The sequence below is a fragment of the Oncorhynchus keta genome, chromosome 14 (genome assembly GCF_023373465.1).
Source record: "Oncorhynchus keta strain PuntledgeMale-10-30-2019 chromosome 14, Oket_V2, whole genome shotgun sequence".
Taxonomy (NCBI): domain Eukaryota; kingdom Metazoa; phylum Chordata; class Actinopteri; order Salmoniformes; family Salmonidae; genus Oncorhynchus; species Oncorhynchus keta.
In genome coordinates, this window is record NC_068434.1 from 12976 (window position 1) to 35760 (window position 22785).

General features: G+C 46.0%; 1 protein-coding gene and 1 long non-coding RNA gene across 3 annotated transcripts in view; one reads left to right on the forward strand and one right to left on the reverse strand.

Annotated features, from left to right (window-relative positions):
- The first annotated feature begins 841 nt into the window (after nt 1-841).
- LOC127907382 (uncharacterized) lies at nt 842-2505 on the forward strand. Of its 2 annotated transcripts, none has more exons than XR_008064309.1 (3): nt 842-1044; nt 1657-1724; nt 2439-2505. It is a non-coding gene; the product is annotated as an uncharacterized LOC127907382 (long non-coding RNA). The 2 variants fall into 2 exon arrangements; XR_008064308.1 differs by lacking the exon at nt 2439-2505 and adding an exon at nt 1759-1868.
- Nucleotides 2506-3122: 617 nt separating this feature from the next.
- The window catches only part of LOC127907376 (transducin-like enhancer protein 4), a 33107-nt gene continuing 13444 nt past the window's right edge, over nt 3123-22785 (reverse strand). The window contains exons 6-12 of the mRNA XM_052462626.1: nt 20841-20917; nt 20507-20756; nt 15358-15605; nt 6308-6455; nt 6075-6225; nt 4430-4506; nt 3123-4095 (exon numbers count right to left, since the gene is read on the reverse strand). Coding sequence (XP_052318586.1) covers nt 3988-4095; nt 4430-4506; nt 6075-6225; nt 6308-6455; nt 15358-15605; nt 20507-20756; nt 20841-20917 — 1059 coding nt within the window. The 3' untranslated portion in view covers nt 3123-3987. The remainder of the gene's footprint in view (nt 4096-4429; nt 4507-6074; nt 6226-6307; nt 6456-15357; nt 15606-20506; nt 20757-20840; nt 20918-22785) is intronic.

A 22785-nucleotide genomic window follows, 5' to 3' on the forward strand; every position in this document is an offset into this window, starting at 1 on the left:
TCATCGGCTAACTGTCTTTCTCAGGTCAATAAGTTAATCGGCTAACTGTCTTTCTCAGGTCAATACGTTCATCGGCTAACTGTCTTTCTCAGGTCAATAAGTTCATCGGCTAACTGTCTTTCTCAGGTCAATAAGTTCACCAGCTAACTGTCTTTCTCAGGTCAATAAGTTCATTGGCTAACTGTCTTTCTCAGGTCAATAAGTTCATCGGCTAACTGTCTTTCTCAGGTCAATAACTTCATCGGCTAACTGTCTGTCTCAGGTCAATAAGTTCATCAGCTAACTGTCTTTCTCAGGTCAATAAGTTCATCAGCTAACTGTCTTTCTCAGGTCAATAAGTTCATCAGCTAACTGTCTTTCTCAGGTCAATAAGTTCATCAGCTAACTGTCTTTCTCAGGTCAATAAGTTCATCGGATAACTGTCTTTCTCAGGTCAATAAGTTAATCAGCTAACTGTCTTTCTTAGGTCAATAAGTTCACCAGCTAACTGTCTTTCTCAGGTCAATAAATTCATTGGATAACTGTCTTTCTCAGGTCAATAAGTTCATCAGCTAACTGTCTTTCTCAGGTCAATAAGTTCACCAGCTAACTGTCTTTCTCAGGTCAATAAATTCATTGGATAACTGTCTTTCTCAGGTCAATAAGTTCATCGGCTAACTGTCTTTCTCAGGTCAATAAGTTCATCGGCTAACTGTCTTTCTCAGGTTAATAAGTTCATCGGCTAACTGTCTTTCTCAGGTCAATAAGTTCACCGGCGAACTGTCTTTCTCAGGTCAATAACTTCATCGGCTAACTGTCTTTCTCAGGTCAATAAGTTCATCGGCTAACTGTCTTTCTCAGGTCAATACGTTCATCGGCTAACTGTCTTTCTCAGGTCAATAAGTTCATCAGCTAACTGTCTTTCTCAGGTCAATAAGTTCATCGGCTAACTGTCTTTCTCAGGTCAATAAGTTCACCAGCTAACTGTCTTTCTCAGGTCAATAAGTTCATTGGCTAACTGTCTTTCTCAGGTCAATAAGTTCATCGGCTAACTGTCTTTCTCAGGTCAATAAGTTCATCGGCTAACTGTCTTTCTCAGGTCAATAAGTTCACCGGCGAACTGTCTTTCTTAGGTCAATAAGTTCACCAGCTAACTGTCTTTCTCAGGTCAATAAATTCATTGGATAACTGTCTTTCTCAGGTCAATAAGTTCATCAGCTAACTGTCTTTCTCAGGTCAATAAGTTCACCAGCTAACTGTCTTTCTCAGGTCAATAAATTCATCGGATAACTGTCTTTCTCAGGTCAATAAGTTCATCGGCTAACTGTCTTTCTCAGGTCAATAAGTTCATTGGCTAACTGTCTTTCTCAGGTCAATAAGTTCATTGGCTAACTGTCTTTCTCAGGTTAATAAGTTCATCGGCTAACTGTCTTTCTCAGGTCAATAAGTTCACCGGCGAACTGTCTTTCTCAGGTCAATAACTTCATCGGCTAACTGTCTTTCTCAGGTCAATAAGTTAATCGGCTAACTGTCTTTCTCAGGTCAATACGTTCATCGGCTAACTGTCTTTCTCAGGTCAATAAGTTCATCGGCTAACTGTCTTTCTCAGGTCAATAAGTTCACCAGCTAACTGTCTTTCTCACGTCAATAAGTTCATTGGCTAACTGTCTTTCTCAGGTCAATAAGTTCATCGGCTAACTGTCTTTCTCAGGTCAATAAGTTCATCGGCTAACTGTCTTTCTCAGGTCAATAAGTTCACCGGCGAACTGTCTTTCTCAGGTCAATAACTTCATCGGCTAACTGTCTTTCTCAGGTCAATAAGTTCATCAGCTAACTGTCTTTCTCAGGTCAATAAGTTCATCAGCTAACTGTCTTTCTCAGGTCAATAAGTTCATCGGATAACTGTCTTTCTCAGGTCAATAAGTTCATCAGCTAACTGTCTTTCTTAGGTCAATAAGTTCATCAGCTAACTGTCTTTCTCAGGTCAATAAGTTCACCAGCTAACTGTCTTTCTCAGGTCAATAAATTCATCGGATAACTGTCTTTCTCACGTCAATAAGTTCATCGGATAACTGTCTTTCTCAGGTCAATAAGTTCATCAGCTAACTGTCTTTCTCAGGTCAATACGTTCATCGGCTAACTGTCTTTCTCAGGTCAATAAGTTCATCAGCTAACTGTCTTTCTCAGGTCAATAAATTCATTGGATAACTGTCTTTCTCAGGTCAATAAGTTCATCAGCTAACTGTCTTTCTCAGGTCAATAAGTTCACCAGCTAACTGTCTTTCTCAGGTCAATAAATTCATCGGATAACTGTCTTTCTCAGGTCAATAAGTTCATCGGCTAACTGTCTTTCTCAGGTCAATAAGTTCATCGGCTAACTGTCTTTCTCAGGTTAATAAGTTCATCGGCTAACTGTCTTTCTCAGGTCAATAAGTTCACCGGCGAACTGTCTTTCTCAGGTCAATAACTTCATCGGCTAACTGTCTTTCTCAGGTCAATAAGTTCATCGGCTAACTGTCTTTCTCAGGTCAATACGTTCATCGGCTAACTGTCTTTCTCAGGTCAATAAGTTCATCAGCTAACTGTCTTTCTCAGGTCAATAACTGTCTTTTCAGGTCAATAAGTTCACCAGCTAACTGTCTTTCTCAGGTCAATAAGTTCATTGGCTAACTGTCTTTCTCAGGTCAATAAGTTCATCGGCTAACTGTCTTTCTCAGGTCAATAAGTTAATCGGCTAACTGTCTTTCTCAGGTCAATAAGTTCACCGGCGAACTGTCTTTCTCAGGTCAATAACTTCATCGGCTAACTGTCTTTCTCAGGTCAATAACTTCATCGGCTAACTGTCTTTCTCAGGTCAATTAGTTCATCAGCTAACTTTCTTTCTCAGGTCAATAAGTTCATCAGCTAACTGTCTTTCTCAGGTCAATAAGTTCATCAGCTAACTGTCTTTCTCAGGTCAATAAGTTCATCAGCTAACTGTCTTTCTCAGGTCAATAAGTTCACCAGCTAACTGTCTTTCTCAGGTCAATAAATTCATCGGCTAACTGTCTTTCTCAGGTCAATAAGTTCATTGGCTAACTGTCTTTCTCAGGTCAATAAGTTCATTGGCTAACTGTCTTTCTCGGGTCAATAAGTTCATCGGCTAACTGTCTTTCTCAGTTCAATAAGTTCATCAGCTAACTGTGTTTAACATTCAGTTAGGACTCTTTATTTTGAGTTGAGAATGTGATTTAACACCAAGCCTTAAAAAAGTATTTCAGTGTGAACTGAGGAATATACAGAACAAGTTATTTCAAGGCATTTCTGAAAGTTTACAATCTGCCTCGACTGTCCTGTGTTAGGTAGTCTGACACTACTAGTCCAACCGCTCATTTGAAAGGCATTTTAGGGCCCGATTCAATCAGCCGTGTCATGAGGTGCTGCGTTAGAGCTATCAAATCCACAAGCGGTTCCAGACAAACCTATCCTGGACGTTGCCAGTGGCTGCATGGAGTCACATTAAGATAAATACCATGCAGCCTTGTTAACAAGTTCCGATGACAACCAGCAGTTTCTCCGGGTGTTGAGAAAAGCATCAGGAAAAATGTAATTTCCTGGTGTGATACAAGGGACGATATTTTGGCGTTTTGTCATATTTTATCATTCCAGAATGTCCCCTCTATCTGGACTCCTAGACGAGGCTTCATTCGTCTTCGTGGAAACAAGTGTTAGAAAAGTCATTGGTTCGATAGAAAACAAAACAGTCCGAAGAAGAAGAGAAGTCTCCAGTATTTGGTTCTGTTCTGTTCAGGCATTTTGATTGGTCCACATCCAGGTCAGGGGTTAGAGGTGAGGGGTGCAGTACGGAATCCATATCAGTCCTGGGGTGGGGGCACTGGGGGGAGAGGATGGTATACGGAATCCATATTAGGAAGTTGTCCGTTTTCAAGCAAAACTACATCACAGGACAGACAAAATACCCTCGGACAGGGTCGTTTTTTGGTCGGGTGACAAGTCAATGTCAGGGGTCTAGTAGATGACCTCATAGACGGTGGCCTTCTTGTCTCCAGAGCCAGTCACAATGTACTTGTCATCCCCAGAGATGTCACAGCTTAGCACTGAGGATGACTCCTTAGACTGGAGAGAGAGGGAGAGGGGGGAGAGGGGTTAGGAGATAGAGAAGGGGACGGAGAGAAGGGGATGGAGAGAGAAGGGGACAGAGAGAGAGAGAGGGAGGAGGAGAGAGAGGGGGAGGAGGGAGGGAGAGAGAGGGGGAGGAGGGAGGGAGAGAGAGGGGGAGGAGGGAGAGAGGGGGAGGAGGGAGAGAGAGAGAGAATGGGAGGATAGAAGGAGAGAAGCAAAACCACACGATGATTGTCAAAAAGAAAATGCCAGAAAAACTCCTTTGTATCAGAACTGATGTCAGTCAGCCATACAACTGTCAGTCATACAACCAGTGTGAACTATTCACCTGGAATATGCTGGCTCCGTAAGGGGTTCTCCATGCGTTCAGCAGGTTGTCTTTCCCGGTACTCACAAACCATTTACCTGCAGAGAGAGATCATACACCATTTACCTACAGAGAGAGATGAGACTATCACAAACCATTTACCTACAGAGAGAGAGATGAGACCATCACAAACCATTTACCTCCAGAGAGAGATGAGACTATCACAAACCATTTACCTACAGAGAGAGATGAGACCATCACAAACCATTTACCTCCAGAGAGAGATGAGACCATCACAAACCATTTACCTACAGAGACCATCACAATCAGGAATCGGCAATAGGTCAAACACAATATGTTTCTATCATAGAAACGTATTGTGTTTGATGTATTGCCATAGAAACGTATTGTGTTTGATGTATTGCCATAGAAACGTATTGTGTTTGATGTATTGCCATAGAAACGTATTGTGTTTGATGTATTGCCATAGAAACGTATTGTGTTTGATGTATTGCCATAGAAACGTATTGTGTTTGATGTATTGCCATAGAAACGTATTGTGTTTGATGTATTGCCATAGAAACGTATTGTGTTTGATGTATTGCCATAGAAACGTATTGTGTTTGATGTATTGCCATAGAAACGTATTGTGTTTGATGTATTGCCATAGAAACGTATTGTGTTTGATGTATTGCCATAGAAACGTATTGTGTTTGATGTATTGCCATAGAAACGTATTGTGTTTGATGTATTGCCATAGAAACGTATTGTGTTTGATGTATTGCCATAGAAACGTATTGCCACGATACATCAAACACAATAAGTTTCTAAAGCAATACATCAAACACAATACGTTTCTATGGCAATAGGTCAAACACAATACGTTTCTATGGCAATAGGTCAAACACAATACGTTTCTATGGCAATAGGTCAAACACAATACGTTTCTATGGCAATAGGTCAAACACAATACGTTTCTATGGCAATAGGTCAAACACAATACGTTTCTGGCAAGAAACACGCTTTTGAATAGAGACTAAACAGACGAATAGATAGACAGATATGCAGACAGCTAGATAGCCAGGCAGGCAGACAGTCAGACAGGCAGGCAGCCAGTAAGACAGCAGGCAGACAGTCAGGCAGCCAGCCAGCCAGCCAGTCAGACAGACTGACGGACAGACAGCCGGCCAGATAGACAGACAGACAGACAGACAGACAGACAGACAGACAGACAGACAGACAGACAGCAGGCAGCCAGTCAGACAGGCAGCCAGACAGGCAGCCAGCCAGTCAGACAGCAGGCAGTCAGACAGCCAGTCAGACAGCCAGGCAGTCAGCCAGCAGGCAGCCAGCAAGCCAGCAGCCAGCCAGTCAGCCAGCCAGTCAGCCAGGCAGTCAGACAGTCAGACAGACAGACAGTCAGCCAGTCAGACAGCAGGCAGCCAGCCAGCCAGCAGCCAGACAGCCAGTCAGCCAGCCAGTCAGCCAGGCAGTCAGACAGTCAGACAGACAGACAGTCAGCCAGTCAGACAGCAGGCAGCCAGTCAGACAGCCAGACAGGCAGCCAGCCAGCCAGTCAGAGAGAAACAAGCCAGCCAGGCAGACAGTCAGTCAGACAGCCAGCCAGGCAGCCAGTCAGACAGCAGACAGCCAGGCCTGTACGTACCACAGTGAGCAAACCTGAGGGAGAGGACACAGCTCTCATGGAGATGTAGCTGGTATTTCTCTGGCTTGGTGACGTGGAGCACCTCTACATGACTGTTCTCCATCCCTACAGCTAACCACTCCCCTGTAGGACAGTACCCTAGAGAGAAGATCTGGAGGACACACAACACACGCATTACAAAACAGGAAGTGTTTGTGAAAGTGTTGGGGAGTCAGGGGGACTGTGTGTGGTACCTGTGAGGTGAAGTCGTGCTGACGTAGCTGTCGTCCCTCCCTCAGGTCCCAGGAGCGTACGGTGTTGTCCAGACCTCCTGTCCACAGCTTGGTCCCATCGTGAGAGATATCTATACAGCTAGCCCCGTCCGTATGGCCTTGGAACTGCCTACACACACAGTAAAACACAATAATGACACAACACACAACAACACACAATAACACAACACACAATAACACACAGTAGCTCATCAGTACTGAAAAAACACAATCAATATGGAAGTAACGTAACATACACAAATATACAAAAGTCAAGAAGCACCCGTTGTTTAGGTCTAGGTGGGTCAACACCAGACCCTTTTTAAAAAAAATATATATATTTCACCTTTATTTAACCAGGTAGGCTAGTTGAGAACAAGTTCTCATTTGCAACTGCGACCTGGCCAAGATAAAGCATAGCAGTGTGAACAGACAACACAGAGTTACACATGGAGTAAACAATTAACAAGTCAATAACACAGTAGAAAAATGGGCAGTCTATATACAATGTGTGCAAAAGGCATGAGGAGGTAGGCGAATAATACAATTTTGCAGATTAACACTGGAGTGATAAATGATCAGATGGTCATGTACAGGTAGAGATATTGGTGTGCAAAAGAGCAGAAAAGTAAATAAATAAAAACAGTATAAAAACAGTATGGGAATGAGGTAGGTGAAAATGGGTGGGCTATTTACCTATAGACTATGTACAGCTGCAGCGATCGGTTAGCTGCTCGGATAGCTGATGTTTGAAGTTGGTGAGGGAGATAAAAGTCTCCAACTTCAGCGATTTTTGCAATTCGTTCCAGTCACAGGCAGCAGAGTACTGGAACGAAAGGCGGCCAAATGAGGTGTTGGCTTTAGGGATGATCAGTGAGATACACCTGCTGGAGCGCGTGCTACGGATGGGTGTTGCCATCGTGACCAGTGAACTGAGATAAGGCGGAGCTTTACCTAGCATGGACTTGTAGATGACCTGGAGCCAGTGGGTCTGGCGATGAATATGTAGTGAGGGCCAGCCGACAAGAGCATACAAGTCGCAGTGGTGGGTGGTATAAGGTGCTTTAGTGACAAAACAGATGGCACTGTGATAGACTGCATCCAGTTTGCTGAGTAGAGTGTTGGAGGCCATTTTGTAGATGACATCGCCGAAGTCGAGGATCGGTAGGATAGTCAGTTTTACTAGGGTAAGCTTGGCAGCGTGAGTGAAGGAGGCTTTGTTGCGGAATAGAAAGCCGACTCTTGATTTGATTTTCGATTGTAGATGTTTGATGTGAGTCTGGAAGGAGAGTTTGCAGTCTAGCCAGACACCTAGGTACTTATAGATGTCCACATATTTAAGGTCGGAACCATCCAGGGTGGTGATGCTAGTCGGGCATGCGGGTGCAGGCAGCGATCGGTTGAAAAGCATGCATTTGGTTTTACTCGCGTTTAAGAGCAGTTGGAGGCCACGGAAGGAGTGCTGTATGGCATTGAAGCTCGTTTGGAGGTTAGATAGCACAGTGTCCAATGACGGGCCGAAAGTATATAGAATGGTGTCGTCTGCGTAGAGGTGGATCAGGGAATCGCCCGCAGCAAGAGCAACATCATTGATATATACAGAGAAAAGAGTCGGCCCGAGAATTGAACCCTGTGGCACCCCCATAGAGACTGCCAGAGGACCGGACAGCATGCCCTCCGATTTGACACACTGAACTCTGTCTGCAAAGTAATTGGTGAACCAGGCAAGGCAGTCATCCGAAAAACCGAGGCTGTTGAGTCTGCCGATAAGAATATGGTGATTGACAGAGTCGAAAGCCTTGGCGAGGTCGAAGAAGACGGCTGCACAGTACTGTCTTTTATCGATGGCGGTTATGATATCATTTAGTACCTTGAGCGTGGCTGAGGTGCACCCGTGACCGGCTCGGAAACCAGATTGCACAGCGGAGAAGGTACGGTGGGATTCGAGATGGTCAGTGACCTGTTTGTTGACTTGGCTTTCGAAGACCTTAGATAGGCAGGGCAGGATGGATATAGGTCTGTAACAGTTTGGGTCCAGGGTGTCTCCCCCTTTGAAGAGGGGGATGACTGCGGCAGCTTTCCAATCCTTGGGGATCTCAGACGATATGAAAGAGAGGTTGAACAGGCTGGTAATAGGGATTGCGACAATGGCGGCAGATAGTTTCAGAAATAGCCGGTCCAGATTGTCAGGCCCAGCTGATTTGTACGGGTCCAGGTTTTGCAGCTCTTTCAGAACATCTGCTATCTGGATTTGGGTAAAGGAGAACCTGGAGAGGCTTGGGTGAGGAGCTACGGGGGGGGGGGGGCGGAGCTGTTGGCCGAGGTTGGAGTAGCCAGGTGGAAGGCATGGCCAGCCGTTGAGAAGTGCTTATTGAAGTTTTCGATAATCATGGATTTATCGGTGGAGACCGTGTTTCCTAGCCTCAGTGCAGTGGGCAGCTGGGAGGAGGTGCTCTTGTTCTCCATGGACTTCACAGTGTCCCAGAACTTTTTGGAGTTGGAGCTACAGGATGCAAACTTCTGCCTGAAGAAGCTGGCCTTAGCTTTCCTGACTGACTGCGTGTATTGGTTCCTGACTTCCCTGAACAGTTGCATATCACGGGGCTATTCGATGCTATTGCAGTCCGCCACAGGATGTTTTTGTGCTGGTCGAGGGCAGTCAGGTCTGGAGTGAACCAAGGGCTGTATCTGTTGTTGGTTCTGCATTTTTTGAACGGAGCATGCTTATCTAAAATGGTGAGGAAGTTACTTTTAAAGAATGACCATGCATCCTCAACTGACGGGATGAGGTCAATGTCCTTCCAGGATACCCGGGCCAGGTCGATTAGAAAGGCCTGCTCACAGAAGTGTTTTAGGGAGCGTTTGACAGTGATGAGGGTGGTCGTTTGACTGCGGCTCCGTGGCGGATACAGGCGATGAGGCAGTGATCGCTGAGATCCTGGTTGAAGACAGCGGAGGTATATTTGGAGGGCCAGTTGGTCAGGATGACGTCTATGAGGGTGCCCTTGTTTACAGAGTTAGGGTTGTACCTGGTGGGTTCCTTGATGATTTGAGTGAGATTGAGGGCATCTAGCTTAGATTGTAGGACTGCCGGGGTGTTAAGCATATCCCAGTTTAGGTCACCTAACAGAACAAACTCTGAAGCTAGATGGGGGGCGATCAATTCACAAATGGTGTCCAGGGCACAGCTGGGAGCTGAGGGTGGTCGGTAGCAGGCGGCAACAGTGAGAGACTTGTTTCTGGAGAGAGTCATTTTCAAAATTAGTAGTTCAAACTGTTTGGGTATGGACCTGGAAAGTATGACATTACTTTGCAGGCTATCTCTGCAGTTGACTGCGACTCCGCCCCCTTTGGCAGTTCTATCTTGACGGAAGATGTTATAGTTGGGTATGGAAATCACTGAATTTTTGGTGGCCTTCCTGAGCCAGGATTCAGACACGGCAAGGACATCAGGGTTAGCAGAGTGTGCTAAAGCAGTGAGTAAAACAAACTTAGGGAGGAGGCTTCTGATGTTGACATGCATAAAACCAAGACTTTTTCGATCACAGAAGTCAACAAATGAGGGTACCTGGGGACATGCAGGGCCTGGGTTTACCTCCACATCACCCGCGGAACAGAGAAGGAGTAGTATGAGGGTGCGGCTAAAGGCTAACAAAACTGGTCGCCTAGAGCGTTGGGGGCAGAGGATAAGAGGAGCAGGTTTCTGGGCATGGTAGAATATATTCAGGGCATAATGCGCAGACAGGGGTATGGTGGGGTGCGGGTACAGCGGAGGTAAGCCCAGGCACTGGGTGATGATGAGAGAGGTTGTATCTCTGGACATGCTGGTTGTAATGGGTGAGGTCACCGCATGTGTGGGGGGTGGGACAAAGGAGGTAACAGGGGTATGCAGAGTGGATCTAGGGGCTCCATTGTGAACTAAAACAATGATAACTAACCTGAACAACAGTATACAAGGCATATTGACATTTGAGAGAGACATACAGCGAGGCATACAGTAATCACAGGTGTTGAATTGGGAAAGCTAGCTAAAAACAGTAGGCGAGGCTAATCAGCTAGCACAACAAACAGCAGGTAAAATGGAGTTGACTAGGCAACTGGGCCGACAGATAAACAAACAAGCAGAATGGGATACCGTGATTAATGGACAGTCCAGTGTGCGTCAGCTATATAGCCAAGAGATCAGTGTCCAGGGGGCAGCGGTGGATGGGCAGGGAGGCTGGGCTGGCGAGTGTTATCCAGGTTAAAAAAAAAACTAACAATGACTAAATAGCTTGTAGCTAGTTAGCTGGTTAGCGTCTGGAGGTTCTTGAGTGTGTCATAAAAATAAAATAAAAATTAAAAGTAATAGCGATTCCGTATCACAGTGGGTGAGGCAGGTTTCCGGAAGGTATAAACAAAATAAAAATCAAAAAGAGATAGAAAGTAAATGGGTTCAGAGTGTTTGGGATGCGGTGATTCAGGTGGTTAGCAGGCCTGTGCTAACAAGCTAACAGTTCGTAGGCCCGGGCTAGACAAGCTAGCCGTTAGCAGGCCGAATTAGCAAGCAGGGAGATAGCGAGGGCTAGAGAGTTAACCTTTGGGGGACGTCGCGATGGGGTGAGTCTGTTTATTCCTCTTCATGCGGTGACATCGACAGACCGGTCGTGGGCCCGGGTAATTGTAGCCCAGGAGTGTGCTACAGGTGCTCTGGTACGCTAGGTGAGCTGGAGACACAGCGTTTCAGGCTCGCGGGCCTTGGCCAGCAGATGGATCTTTGGCGATGTCGCAACGAAAAAGCCTGTTGAAACCACCTCGGACGATTATGTCGGCGGACCAGTCGTGATGGATCGGCGGGGCTCCGTGTCGGCAGTAAAGGGTCCAGGCCAATTGGCAAAAGAGGTATTGTTGGGCCTCTTCGGCTAGTAGGGAGATGGGCTTAGCTCGAGGCTAGCTCAAGGCTAACTGGTGCTTGTTTTGGGACAGAGACGTTAGCCAGGAGTAGCCACTCGGATTGCAGCTAGCTAGTTGCGATGATCCGGTGTAAAGGTTCAGAGCTTGCGGTAGGAATCCGGAGATGTGGTAGAGAAAAAGCAGTCTGATATGCTCTGGGTTGATGTCGCGCTGGTGTCCTAGTTAGCTTTGAAGAACGCTAGCAATGGCTAACTGAGTACTAGCTAGTAGCTAGTTAGCTGGCTAGCTTCTGATGGGGGTTCCGGTTCTAAAGTAAAGTATAGAAAAAGCAGATCCGTACCACATTGGGTGATGCGGGTTGCAGGAGAGTATATTCAGCTCTAGTTGGAAAGTGAGATTAAAATATGTACGAAATATATACAGAAAAAAAAAAAAATAAGAAAACTATATTTACACTAGACAGGACGGGACAAGACAAAACACACGTCCGACTGCTACGCCATCTTGGAAAACAAACCCTACCTGACCAGTGTCTAGTTGTTTAGGTACGTCAACACCAGTCCCTAGCTGACCAGTATCTGGTTGTTTAGGTCTAGGTGGGTCAACACCAGACCCTAGCTGACCAGTGTCTGGTTGTTTAGATCTAGGTGGGTCAACACCAGTCCCTAGCTGACCAGTGTCTGGTTGTTTAGGTCGGTCAACACCAGTCCCTAGCTGACCAGTATCTGGTTGTTTAGATCGGTCAACACCAGACCCTATCTGACCAGTGTCTGGTTGTTTAGGTCTAGGTGGGTCAACACCAGACCCTACCTGACCAGTATCTGGTTGTTTAGATCGGTCAACACCAGTCCCTAGCTGACCAGTATCTGGTTGTTTAGATCGGTCAACACCAGTCCCTAGCTGACCAGTATCTGGTTGTTTAGGTCTAGGTGGGTCAACACCAGAACCTAGCTGACCAGTGTCTGGTTGTTTAGGTCTAGGTGGGTCAACACCAGACCCTACCTGACCAGTATCTGGTTGTTTAGATCGGTCAACACCAGTCCCTAGCTGACCAGTATCTGGTTGTTTAGGTCTAGGTGGGTCAACACCAGTCCCTACCTGACCAGTATCTGGTTGTTTAGATCGGTCAACATCAGTTCCTAGCTGACCAGTATCTGGTTGTTTAGATCGGTCAACACCAGTCCCTAGCTGACCAGTATCTGGTTGTTTAGGTCTAGGTGGGTCAACACCAGACCCTACCTGACCAGTATCTGGTTGTTTAGATCGGTCAACACCAGACCCTACCTGACCAGTATCTGGTTGTTTAGATCGGTCAACACCAGTCCCTAGCTGACCAGTATCTGGTTGTTTAGATCGGTCAACACCAGTCCCTACCTGACCAGTATCTGGTTGTTTAGATCGGTCAACACCAGTCCCTAGCTGACCAGTATCTGGTTGTTTAGATCGGTCAACACCAGTCCCTACCTGACCAGTATCTGGTTGTTTAGGTCTAGGTGGGTCAACACCAGACCCTACCTGACCAGTATCTGGTTGTTTAGGTCTAGGTGGGTCAACACCAGACCCTACCTGACCAGTATCTGGTTGTTTAGATCGGTCAATACCAGTCCCTAGCTGACCAGTATCTGGTTGTTTAGGTCTAGGTGGGTCAACACCAGTCCCTACCTGACCAGTATCTGGTTGTTTAGATCGGTCAACACCAGTTCCTAGCTGACCAGTATCTGGTTGTTTAGATCGGTCAACACCAGTCCCTAGCTGACCAGTATCTGGTTGTTTAGGTCTAGGTGAGTCAACACCAGACCCTGGACCTGACCAGTATCTGGTTGTTTAGATCGGTCAACACCAGTCCCTAGCTGACCAGTATCTGGTTGTTTAGATCGGTCAACACCAGTCCCTAGCTGACCAGTATCTGGTTGTTTAGGTCTAGGTGGGTCAACACCAGTCCCTACCTGATCAGTATCTGGTTGTTTAGGTCTAGGTGGGTCAACACCAGACCCTACCTGACCAGTATCTGGTTGTTTAGATCGGTCAACACCAGACCCTACCTGACCAGTATCTGGTTGTTTAGATCGGTCAACACCAGTCCCTACCTGACCAGTATCTGGTTGTTTAGATCGGTCAACACCAGACCCTAGCTGACCAGTATCTGGTTGTTTAGATCGGTCAACACCAGTCCCTACCTGACCAGTATCTGGTTGTTTAGGTCTAGGTGGGTCAACACCAGACCCTACCTGACCAGTATCTGGTTGTTTAGGTCTAGGTGGGTCAACACCAGACCCTACCTGACCAGTATCTGGTTGTTTAGGTCTAGGTGGGTCAACACCAGACCCTACCTGACCAGTGTCTGGTTGTTTAGGTCTAGGTGGGTCAACACCAGACCCTACCTGACCAGTATCTGGTTGTTTAGATCGGTCAACACCAGACCCTAGCTGACCAGTATCTGGTTGTTTAGGTCTAGGTGGGTCAACACCAGACCCTACCTGACCAGTATCTGGTTGTTTAGATCGGTCAACACCAGACCCTAGCTGACCAGTATCTGGTTGTTTAGGTCTAGGTGGGTCAACACCAGACCCTACCTGACCAGTATCTGGTTGTTTAGATCGGTCAACACCAGACCCTACCTGACCAGTATCTGGTTGTTTAGGTCTAGTTGGGTCAACACCAGACCCTACCTGACCAGTATCTGGTTGTTTAGGTCTAGGTGGGTCAACACCAGACCCTACCTGACCAGTATCTGGTTGTTTAGGTCTAGGTGGGTCAACACCAGACCCTACCTGACCAGTGTCTGGTTGTTTAGGTCTAGGTGGGTCAACACCAGACCCTACCTGACCAGTATCTGGTTGTTTAGATCGGTCAACACCAGACCCTAGCTGACCAGTATCTGGTTGTTTAGGTCTAGGTGGGTCAACACCAGACCCTACCTGACCAGTATCTGGTTGTTTAGATCGGTCAACACCAGACCCTAGCTGACCAGTATCTGGTTGTTTAGGTCTAGGTGGGTCAACACCAGTCCCTACCTGACCAGTGTCTGGTTGTTTAGATCGGTCAACACCAGTCCCTAGCTGACCAGTATCTGGTTGTTTAGATCGGTCAACACCAGTCCCTACCTGACCAGTGTCTGGTTGCTTAGGTCGGTCAACACCAGTCCCTAGCTGACCAGTATCTGGTTGTTTAGATCGGTCAACACCAGTCCCTACCTGACCAGTATCTGGTTGTTTAGATCGGTCAACACCAGTCCCTACCTGACCAGTGTCTGGTTGTTTAGGTCGGTCAACACCAGTCCCTACCTGACCAGTATCTGGTTGTTTAGATCGGTCAACACCAGACCCTACCTGACCAGTATCTGGTTGTTTAGATCGGTCAACACCAGACCCTACCTGACCAGTATCTGGTTGTTTAGATCGGTCAACACCAGTCCCTACCTGACCAGTATCTGGTTGTTTAGATCGGTCAACACCAGTCCCTAGCTGACCAGTATCTGGTTGTTTAGATCGGTCAACACCAGTCCCTAGCTGACCAGTATCTGATTGTTTAGATCGGTCAACACCAGACCCTAGCTGACCAGTATCTGATTGTTTAGATCGGTCAACACCAGTACCTAGCTGACCAGTATCTGGTTGTTTAGGTCGGTCAACACCAGTCCCTACCTGACCAGTATCTGATTGTTTAGATCGGTCAACACCAGACCCTAGCTGACCAGTGTCTGGTTGTTTAGGTCCATCAACACCAGTCCCTAGCTGACCAGTGTCTGGTTGTTTAGGTCGGTCAACACCAGTCCCTAGCTGACCCGTGTCTGGTTGTTTAGGTCCGTCAACACCAGTCCCGAGCTGACCAGTGTCTGGTTGTTTAGGTCCGTCAACACCAGTCCCTAGCTGACCAGTGTCTGGTTGTTTAGGTCGGTCAACACCAGTCCCTAGCTGACCAGTATCTGGTTGTTTAGATCGGTCAACACCAGTCCCTAGCTCACCAGTGTCTGGTTGTTTAGGTCGGTCAACACCAGTCCCTAGCTCACCAGTGTCTGGTTGTTTAGGTCTGTCAACACCAGTCCCTAGCTCACCAGTGTCTGGTTGTTTAGGTCCGTCAACACCAGTCCCTAGCTGACCAGTGTCTGGTTGTTTAGGTCGGTCAACACCAGTCCCTACCTGACCAGTGTCTGGTTGTGGAGGTCCCAGACGGCGATGTTCCCGTCGCTGCAGCAGGAGAAACAGACCTTGGCGTCGGGGGAGATGGCCAGGGCGTAGCAGGCCGGGGCGGAAGACGTTAGCTCTGCCTTGATACGCGGGGTGGGTGAGGCTAGGTCCCAGATTGAAAGTGTGGATGCCTCGCCTCCTATGATCAGAGTCCGCCCGTCATGCAGCAGCCGGCATGAACGGATGTAGTTGTCTCTGTTCTGATAGACGAACACAGGCATGTATACACAAACACACACAAGCACACACAGAGGGTTATTGTTACTTGCGTTCAGATACACACAAGCATATACTATATATAGCTACTATCATAAAAACAACAGGATGTCCTATATATAGCTAGTAAACACAACAGGAAGTCCTATATATAGCTACTATCATAAAAACAACAGGATGTCCTATATATAGCTAGTAAACACAACAGGAAGTCCTATATATAGCTAGTAAACACAACAGGAAGTTCTATATATAGCTACTATCATAAACACAACAGGAAATCCTATATATAGCTACTATCATAAAAACAACAGGAAGTCCTATATATAGCAACTAAACACAACAGGAAGTCCTATATATAGCAACTAAACACAACAGGAAGTCCTATATATAGCTACTAAACACGCCAGGGAGTCCTATATATAGCAACTTAACACAACAGGAAGTCCTATATATAGCTACTAAACACGCCAGGGAGTCCTATATATAGCAACTAAACACAACAGGAAGTCCTATATATAGCTACTATCATAAACACAACAGGATGTCCTATATATAGCTACTATCATAAACACAACAGGAAGTCCTATATATAGCTACTATCATAAACACAACAGGATGTCCTATATATAGCTACTATCATAAACACAACAGGATGTCCTATATATAGCTACTATCATAAACACAACAGGAAGTCCTATATATAGCTACTATCATAAACACAACAGGAAGTCCTATATATAGCAATTTAACACAACAGGAAGTCCTATATATAGCTACTATCATAAACACAACAGGATGTCCTATATATAGCAACTTAACACAACAGGAAGTCCTATATATAGCTACTATCATAAACACAACAGGAAGTCCTATATATAGCAACTAAACACAACAGGATGTCCTATATATAGCGACTATCATAAACACAACAGTAAGTCCTATATATAGCAACTAAACACAACAGGAAGTCCTATATATAGCTACTATCATAAACTCAACAGGATGTCCTATCCCTCAAACAAACATGGTCCAAGCACACCAAGACAGTTGTGAAGAGGGCACGACATAACCTTTTTCCCCTCAGGAGACTGAAAAGATTTGGCATGGGTCCTCAGATCCTCAAAAGGTTCTACAGCTGCACCATCGAGAGCATCCTACTGGTTGCACCACTGCCTGGTAGAGCAATTGCTCTGCCTCTTACCGCAAGGCACTACAGAGGGTAGTGCGAACGGCCCAGTACATCACTGGGGCCAACCTTTCTGCCATCCAGGACCTCTATACCAGGCGGTGTCACAGGAAGGCCCTAAAAATTGTCAAAGACTCCAGCCACCCAGTCATAGACTGTTCTCTCTGTTACCGCACGGCAAGGAGTACCTGAGCACCAAGTCTCGGTTCAAGAGGCTTCTAAACAGCTTCTACCCCCAAGCCATAAGACTCCTGAACATCTAATAAAATGGCTCCCTGGACGATTGCATTGCACCCCCCTCTTTCTTTACACCGCTGCTACTCTCTGTTGTCATCTATGTATAGTCACTTTAATAACTCTACCTACATGTACATACTACCTCAACTAACCGGTGTCCCCACACATTGACTCGGTATCGGTACCCCCCTGTAGATAGTCTCACTATTGTTATTGTGGGGCGGCAGCGTAGCCTAGTAACCAAAAGATTGCAAGATCAAATCCCCGAGCTGACAAGGTACAAATCTGTCGTTCTGCCCCTGAACAGGCAGTTAACCCGCTGTTCCCAGGCCGTCATTGAAAATAAGAATCTGACTGACTTGCCTGGTTAAATAAAGGTAAAATAAACACATGTCACTGCTGCTCTTTAATCACTGTGAGGTCTACTACACCTGTTGTATTCAGCATTTCACTGTGAGGTCTACTACACCTGTTGTATTCAGCATTTCACTGTAAGGTCTACTACACCTGTTGTATTCAGCATTTCACTGTAAGGTCTACTACACCTGTTGTATTCAGCATTTCACTGTAAGGTCTACTACACCTGCTGTATTCAGCATTTCACTGTAAGGTCTACTACACCTGTTGTATTCAGCATTTCACTGTGAGGTCTATTACACCTGTTGTATTCAGCATTTCACTGTCAGGTCTACTACACCTGTTGTATTCAGCATTTCACTGTAAGGTCTACTACACCTGTTGTATTCAGCATTTCACTGTGAGGTCTACTACACCTGTTGTATTCAGCATTTCACTGTGAGGTCTACTACACCTGCTGTATTCAGCATTTCACTGTGAGGTCTACTACACCTGTTGTATTCAGCATTTCACTGTGAGGTCTACTACACCTGTTGTGTTCAGCATTTCACTGTAAGGTCTACTACACCTGTTGTATTCAGCATTTCACTGTGAGGTCGACTACACCTGCTGTATTCAGCATTTCACTGTAAGGTCTACTACACCTGTTGTATTCAGCATTTCACTGTGAGGTCTACTACACCTGTTGTATTCACCATTTCACTGTGAGGTCTACTAAACCTGTTGTATTCATCATTTCACTGTGAGGTAAACCTGTTGTATTCATCATTTCACTGTGAGGTCGAGGTCTACACCTGGTATTCATTTCACTGTAAGGTCTACTACACCTGTTGTATTCAGCATTTCACTGTGAGGTCTACTACACCTGTTGTATTCAGCATTTCACTGTGAGGTCTACTACACCTGTCACTGTATTCACCATTTCACTGTGAGGTCTACTACACCTGTTGTATTCAGCATTTCACTGTGAGGTCTACTACACCTGTTGTATTCATTTCACTGTGAGGTCTTCACCTGTTGTATTCAGCATTTCACTGTAAGGTCTACTACACCTGTTGTATTCATTTCACATTTCACAGGTCTACTCACCTGTTGTATTCAGCATTTCACTGTAAGGTCTACTACACCTGTTGTATTCAGCATTTCACTGTGAGGTCTACTACACCTGTTGTATTCAGCATTTCACTGTGAGGTCTACTACACCTGTTGTATTCAGCATTTCACTGTGAGGTCTACTACACCTGTTGTATTCAGCATTTCACTGTGAGGTCTACTACACCTGTTGTATTCAGCATTTCACTGTAAGGTCTACTACACCTGTTGTATTCAGCATTTCACTGCATTTCAGGTCTACTACACCTGTTGTATTCAGCATTTCACTGTGAGGTCAGCATTTCACTGACTACAGGTCTACTACACCTGTTGTATTCAGCATTTCACTGTGAGGTCTTCACCTGTATTCAGCATTTCACTGTGAGGTCTACTACACCTGTTGTATTCAGCATTTCACTGTGAGGTCTACTACACCTGTTGTATTCAGCATTTCACTGTGAGGAGGTCTACTACACCTGTTGTATTCAGCATTTCACTGTGAGGTCACTGTATTCAGCATTTCACTGTGAGATGTATTCAGCATTTCTACTACACCTGTTGTATTCAGCATTTCACTGTGAGGTCTACTACACCTGTTGTATTATTTGTGTCTACTACACCTGTTGTATTCAGCATTTCACTGTGAGGTCTACTACACCTGTTGTATTCAGCATTTCACACCTGTTGTATTCAGTTAGGTCTACACCTGTTGTATTACACCTGTTGTATTCAGCATTTTACTGTAAGGTCTACTACACCTGTTGTATTCAGCATTTCACTGTAAGGTCTACTACACCTGGTGTATTCAGCATTTCACTGTAAGGTCTACTACACCTGTTGTATTCGGCATTTCACTGTAAGGTCTACTACACCTGTTGTATTCAGCATTTCACTGTGAGGTCTACTACACCTGTTGTATTCAGCATTTCACTGTGAGGTCTACTACACCTGGTGTATTCAGCATTTCACTGTGAGGTCTACTACACCTGTTGTATTCAACATTTCACTGTGAGGTCTACTACACCTGTTGTATTCAGCATTTCACTGTAAGGTCTACTACACCTGGTGTATTCAGCATTTCACTGTGAGGTCTACTACACCTGTTGTATTCAACATTTCACTGTGAGGTCTACTACACCTGTTGTATTCAGCATTTCACTGTACGGTCTACTACACCTGTTGTATTCAGCATTTCACTGTAAGGTCTACTACACCTGTTGTATTCAGCATTTCACTGTAAGGTCTATTCAGCATTTCACTGTAATATTCGGCGCATGTGACTCATGTAATTTGATATGATTTGATTTACATAGCTACCATCATAAACACAACAGGAGACATGCATTATTTGGTGGGCCAACACACACACCCTGGACAAATCATTTAGAGGAAGCGCTTACCTAAGATGTAACGCAACACACACAACACACTCAATCACCAGACAGTCCTCTCTACCTCCCGCTCTACCTCTCTCTATCTCCCGCTCTACCTCTTTCTCTACCTCTCTCTACCTCCCGCTCTACCTCTTTCTCTACCTTCCGCTCTACCTCTCTCCACCTCCCGCTCTACCTCTTTCTCTACCTCTCTCTCGACCTCCCTCTCTCGACCACCCTCTCGACCTCCCTCTCCACCTCTCTCTCTACCTCCCTATACTTCAATCTACCTCCCTCTCTACCTCCCTCTCTACCCCCCTCCCTTCTCTCTCGACCTCCCTCTCTTCTCTCTCGACCTCCCTCTCTACCTCTCTCTCTACCTCCCTCTACTTCTCTCTACCTCCCTCTCTACCTCCCTCTCTACCTCCCTCCCTTCTCTCTCGACCTCCCTCTCTACCTCTCTCTCTACCTCCCTCTACTTCTCTCTACCTCACTCTCTACCTCCCTCTCTACCTCCCTCCCTTCTATCAAAGATTATATTAAAAAGTAAATAGATTGGAAAAGATAATGGACCCCCCCCCAGGCAGCCCGCACCAAGATGTAAATGGCAGAAACACTTCCTGTATAGGATTCTCACCAGACAGTCTAGTTGTGACACAGGGCTCTTGCTGCCGGGCTGGCTGATGTCCCAGATCTTGACACAGCCCTTCCCTCCTGTGTAGACGTGTCTGGTTGGGTTGGATATAGTGACGGCACACACCACCTCGCCGTGGCTCAGCGTGTTGATCTGACGGGCGTGCCGGGGAATCCCTGGGCCTATCAGGGCGTCCGGAGGGAACGGTACCGGCTGCATCTGGCCCTCAGTACTCACGTGGAAGGAGTAGGCTCTTAGAGGAGGAGAGGGTTTATTTTATATTCTGATCTAGAGAATCTATTTTTCAAAAGCATCCACATGAAAAAGGGAGACGTACGGTTTTCCTCCAGGAATGCCAGAGAGGTTGGGAGGAAGACCAGGGACTCTCATGTGGTGGTGGGGGTCAAAACCAACCTGGAGGATGGAGAACAGAAGACAGATTCATTTATTATCTCTTAAGGAAATCATTCAAGCATCTTGTACCCTTCAAACAAAAATGCAGTTTAAATTATGCACTTTTATGTGACTTTCAATTGATATTGTTCAAACATTGCCCGTTGATGTGATGAGATGGCGGCTGTAGCCTGGCGGTTATGAGTGTTGGGCAAGTAACCAAATTGTCACTGGTTCGAATCCTAGAGCAGACTAGGTGAAAAATATGCCGATGTGCCCTTGAGCAAGGCACCTACCACTTATTGCTCCTGTATGTCACTCAAGATAAGAGAGTCTGCTAAATTACCAAAATGTACTCCAAAAACGGCTTCTGCACATCGGAAAAGCTAATACTAACCTCGTAATATCCTATGTTTCTCTTAGTCTGGGTTGAGGTCAGGGCTCTGTGCAGGCCAGTCAAGTTCTTCCATACCGATCTTGACAAACGCTTTTTGCACGGGGGCATTGTCATGCTGAAACAGGAAAGGGCCTTCCCCAAACTGTTGCCACAAAACAGAATTGTATGCGGTACAGTTAAGATTTCCCTTCACTGGAACTAAGGGGCATTGCTGAAATCATGAAAAACAGCCCCATACCATTATTTATCCTCCACCAAACTTTACAGTTGGCACTATGCATTAAGGCAGGTAGCGTTCTCCTGGCATCGGCCAAACCCAGATTTCTGGATTGGACTGCCAGATAGTGAAGCGTGATTCATCACTCCAGAGAACACGTTTCCACTGCTCCAGAGTCCAATAGCGGTGAGTTTTACACCACTCCAGCCGACGTTTGGCATTGAGCATGGTGATCTTAGGCTTGTGTGAAGCTGCTCGGCCATGGGAACCCATTTCAGAAAGCCCCAGACAAACCGTTCTTGTGATGAAGTTGCTTCCAGAAACAGTTTGGAACTCAGTAGTGGGTGTTGCAACTGAAGACAGACGATTTTTATGCGCTACGTACTTGGCGGATGATCCGTTGTTGCTCCTAGGCGGTTCCACTTCACAATAACAGCAATTACAGTTGACTGGGGCAAGTGCTGTACACCTGTCAGCAAATAGGCGAATCCACTCATTTGAAGGGGTGTCCACATACTATTGTGTATATAGTATTGTTACAGGCTTTGGATTTTCAATTTATGTTTTGACGGTTGGACTTTAGCACGAAGGGGGCACCAATTGGTGTTTCACCTGTGCTGGCACAGGTGATATTTAAGAGCTGCTGGCCCAGGTGATATTTAAACAGTGGCTGGCCCAGGTGATATTTAAGAGCTGCTGGCCCAGGTGATATTTAAAGAGTGGCTGGCCCAGGTGTTATTTAAAGAGTGGCTTGCCCAGTTGATATTTAAAGAGTGGTTGTCCCAGGTGATATTTAAGAGCTGCTGGCCCAGGTGATATTTAAAGAGTGGCTGGCCCAGGTGATATTTAAGAGCTGCTGGCCCAGGTGATATTTAAAGAGTGGCTGGCCCAGGTGATATTTAAAGAGTGGTTGGCCCAGGTGATATTTAAGAGCTGCTGGCCCAGGTGATATTTAAAGAGTGGCTGGCCCAGGTGATATTTAAGAGCTGCTGGCCCAGGTGATATTTAAAGAGTGTCTGGCCCAGGTGATATTTAAGAGTGTCTGGCCCAGGTGATATTTAAGAGCTGCTGGCCCAGGTGATATTTAAAGAGTGTCTGGCCCAGGTGATATTTAAGAGTGTCTGGCCCAGGTGATATTTAAGAGTGTCTGGCCCAGGTGATATTTAAGAGTGTCTGGCCCAGGTGATATTTAAGAGTGTCTGGCCCAGGTGATATGTAAGAGTGGTTGGCCCAGGTGATATTTAAGAGCTGCTGGCCCAGGTGATATTTAAAGAG